Source organism: Saimiri boliviensis, chromosome X, assembly GCF_048565385.1.
Source record: "Saimiri boliviensis isolate mSaiBol1 chromosome X, mSaiBol1.pri, whole genome shotgun sequence".
NCBI lineage: Eukaryota > Metazoa > Chordata > Mammalia > Primates > Cebidae > Saimiri > Saimiri boliviensis.
Window position 1 is genome coordinate 84,017,406 of NC_133470.1, and position 3,772 is coordinate 84,021,177.

At 56.2% G+C, this 3,772-nt stretch overlaps 1 protein-coding gene across 1 annotated transcript; it reads left to right on the forward strand.

The window, feature by feature from the left end:
* Positions 1-301: 301 nt before the first annotated feature.
* Positions 302-1,880, forward strand: LOC101044925 (cancer/testis antigen 1-like). The gene is made up of 3 exons (XM_003943921.3): positions 302-635; positions 1,246-1,380; positions 1,588-1,880. Exons 1-3 carry the CDS (start codon positions 367-369, stop codon positions 1,724-1,726), a joined length of 543 nt encoding a protein of 180 aa, XP_003943970.1. The 5' UTR covers positions 302-366; the 3' UTR covers positions 1,727-1,880.
* The last annotated feature ends 1,892 nt before the right edge of the window (positions 1,881-3,772 follow it).

The following is a 3,772-nucleotide window of genomic DNA, read 5'->3' on the forward strand; positions in this document are numbered from 1 at the left end:
AGTGGTGGTCGGGACGGGCTGGGCTCCGAGGTGCCTGACTCCCTGCAGGCTCCCGGGTCAGGAGCCTGGCGGTGGACACAGCAAGCTGCTCAGGGGTGGCGGTGTTCAGGCTGGAATAGACGCCACCTTCCGGCCGGGGCTCTCTTGGGGTGGGGCGGGCTTGGTGAGAACCAGTCACGTGCTCCCGGGCTCGTCCGGGGTCTCCCAGGGCCGGAAGCAGGAGCCCCTCTGCGCAGGCGCCCTGAGGTTCCCGGGCTGCCCATCCCATGCCAGGGGGCGGAACTTCCTGCAACCTCGCCTTCTCCTCATCCTCGTCATCGTGGGCCCCGGCTTTCTCTCTGAGCGCGGCACACTGTCCCAGGGGCCATGCAGGCCAGAGACCAGACCACAGGGGGCTCATCGGGCGATGCTGATGGCCCAGGAGGCCCTGACGTTCCTGGCGGCCCAGGGGGCAATGCTGGCGGCCCAGGAGAGGCGGGTGCCGCTGGCGGCAGGGCTCCCCAAGGCTCAGGGGCAGCAAGGGCCTCGGGGCCGGAAGGAGGTGACCCTCAGGGGCCAAGTGGCGGAGGGGCTTCTGCCCAGAATGGAAGCTGCCCGTTTGGGGCCAGGGGGCCAGACAGCCGCCTGCTTCAGTTGTATCCTGTTCTGTTCTGTTCTGTTCTGTTCTGTTCTGTTCTGTTCTGTTCTAGACAGTTCTGGTGGCAGGGTGGGGACCGGGAGATGAAGAGGCCAGGGCCAGGAGGCGAGGGAGGGCAGGGCCAGGTGCAGGAGGTGGCATTTGGGAGATGGAGGTAAGGGGCCCGGCGGGGATGGGGGCTGGGAGATGGAGGTGGGGACGGGGCGGCTCGGAGGATGGGAGGTGGAGCTTGTGCAGGGTCGGGGAGAGGGGTGCTAGGTGATGGGGTGAGGGCCCGGGGCCCAGAGATGGAGGGCTTGGGTGTGTGAAGGGGATCAGGAGGTGGGGGGAAGCAGGCAAGGTGGGAGCCGGTGGCTGGGGTGTGGGCGGGGTGGGGGAGGCCAAGCGAGGGGGAGGGGGAAGCTAATGCGGCACCGGGCATACTGGGGAGGGCCTTTGAAGGGCACGGAGGAGTCAGCTTGGGGTGCAACAGAGGTAAAGTGGGGAGCCAAGACAGCTGGGCTGGTTGTGGCACCACCTGGGCCAGTGCGTGGGCAGACAGCCTGGAGCGGATGAGATGGGCACCGGCCAAGTCCTACGAGATGGGGCCTTAACGGGGTCCCCACCAGCCACATCACGATGCCTTTCCTTTCGCCCATGGAAGCGGAGCTGGCCCGCACGATCCTGGCCCGGGATGCCGCACAGCTCCCTCGACCAGGGGAGGTTCTGAAGGATTTCACCGTTTCCGGCAACCTACTGGTTATGTCAGTTCGGGAGGAAGACAGGGACAGGGCTGGGCTGGACGGTGGCGGGGTGGGGGCTGGGATCCGCCTCCCACCCCCACCCCCACGCCCCGAGGGTCAGAAAGCTAGAGACCTGGTGCACCAGGCCCGCTGCCACCCGAGGGAGCGCGGGGAGATGGGTGCAGAGCTGTCGCCTTTAACGTGATGTTCTTTGCCCCTCGCGTTTAGCCGACTGGCTGCTGCAGATCCGCGCCAACTCCAAGTCTCCATCGGCTCCTGTCTCCAGCAGCTTTCCCTGTTGATGTGGATCATGCAGACCTTTGTGCCCGTGTTTTTGGCTCTGCTTTCCTCAGGACAGAGGAGCTAAGCCCAGCCTGGCGCCCCTTCCTAGGTCGTGCGTCCCCCCCCCCCGGGGAAGGTCCCTGCACGAGTGGCCACTTCATTGTGGGGGCCTGATTGTTTGTCTGTCGCTGGAGGAGGGCGGTTTACATGTTTGTTTCTATAGAAAATAAAACTGAGCTCCTGTTCCCTGCCTGCGTCTCTTATCAGCGAGCGAAGACACCTGCAGCTGTGGATGCCTTTGTCCTCGGGTTGCAGGGGAGGCTCTGGGATTCAGAGACTCAAGTAGCACAAGGTAATGGAAGACAATTTGGGAAATAGGGGAACATGAAAAGCGACTGGGTCCCGCCATTCAGCGTTAACTACTGTGGACACTTTAGAATATTTTCCTCATCATATACTTGCGTTTATGTGTTAACTACATGACAGTAGCATATACAATGTTCTTCCAGCTCAGCATTGAATTTTTTTCCCAAATTGTTTTCATTGAACGTGTGAGCTTCTGTGCCTTCCAAAAATTCTTCAAAAACACATTTGAATAGATGCACAAAACCAGCATTATCATTTCACTATTAAGCATGTGATATGGGCCGGGCATGGTGGCCCTCACCTGTATTCTCAGCACTCCAGGAGGCTGAGGTGGGAGCATGGCTTGAGACCTGGAGTTGGAGAATACCCTGAGCAACGTAGTGAGAGTCTGTCTCTGTTAGAAAACATTTGAAAATTAGGGGTGGAAGACGTGGTGGCAGGCACCTGTAGTCCCAGTGACTCGGGAGGCTGACGTGGGAGGATGTGTAGGGTCCAGGATCTCAAGGCTGCAGTGAGCTATGAATGCACCCCTGAGCTCCAGCCTGGGTTACAGAGCAAGACTCTGTCTCTAAAATAGCAATAATAGTAATAATGTGAACAACTTAAAATGTGTGTAAACACGTCATGTTACAGGTTCATGCTCTCACCGCTTGCAGAGTCCCAATTAACAAGAGCGAGGTCTGGTATAAAGAAACGGACTTTAGGCCATGATTGGTTTAGGGGAAGACGTACAGGCTTTTGCCTTTAAGGGCTCTGCTTCCCTCTGGGGGCAGAAAGCAGGGCCTTTTAAAGGGGGACTTGGAATGAATACCATACAGGGGAGGGAGCAGGCAGCTGCGGGGTCTCTGTGACATGCTGAGGTGCCTCATCTACCGGGTGGTCACGCTGGCACTGTCGTGGGCAGAGCTAGGTTGCAAAGGGGATGTTTGTCAAGGTGAAAGAGACATGTTCTTGAGCTGCGTTCTGGGATGCTTTTCTGTTGCTTGGAAACAGTGTGATTGATCCCTTTGAGTCTTGCTTTCAGGATTTACTCAGTGGGACCAGAGCAGATTTCAGTGTAAGATTAATAGCATTACCTGACCATCTCCAAGGCTTGGCAAAGCTGTAGTTGCAAACGAGGACTCCTCATACGCTGTCAGTAGGAGAGGTAGTAGCATCTATCTGGGCATTTATTTGGCATTTTCTATTAAAGGAACGATATGCATACCCTTCGACCCACCTTGAAGGGTCCATCCGACAAACTCCTGCCTATGCAGATGAGGTAGAATCCACCGGCATCTTAATGACACCATCACGTAAATAATTTTTAGAATGTAAATGTCCATCAGCGGCGGAAAGGTTGAATAAATCACTGTACAACTGCCCCAGGGAAAAACCGTGAGGAGGCTGGAGAGAGGGCATGGTAGATGGTTGAGTACTAGCATAGAGAGAGATTAAAACAAGTCGCCAGATCTCTGCATCTAGGCTACGGCACACTCTTGTTTTGGCAGTGTGCTCCCGCCACGAGAGCACGTAGGGATGAGCACAGCTAACTCCCTGGAAAGCCGCCTCCACTCTCAAGAGTGCTCACCACTGGACAACAGCGTCAGGGAAATAAAACGTTCACCTTTGAAATCTCAGACTTCCATGTTTAAATATTTTCATCAGGCACGTATTACTTTGGGAATACATGTTTTCACTTTGGAAAAGAAGAGTCTGCTCAAATAAGAAATCATCTCTCCTAGTCCTGTTCTTTTAAAACATTGGGAATGGATTTTGAGTGTGT

Excerpts from the sequence above, each read along its gene's own strand:
- LOC101044925 (XM_003943921.3), top strand. The coding sequence starts at position 367 with ATGCAGGCCAGAGACCAGACCACAGGGGGCTCATCGGGCGATGCTGAT. Across the intron at positions 636-1,245 it reads GACAGCCGCCTGCTTCAGTT|CCACATCACGATGCCTTTCC; the intron begins GTATCCTGTTCT and ends GGTCCCCACCAG. Across the intron at positions 1,381-1,587 it reads TCCGGCAACCTACTGGTTAT|CCGACTGGCTGCTGCAGATC; the intron begins GTCAGTTCGGGA and ends CCTCGCGTTTAG.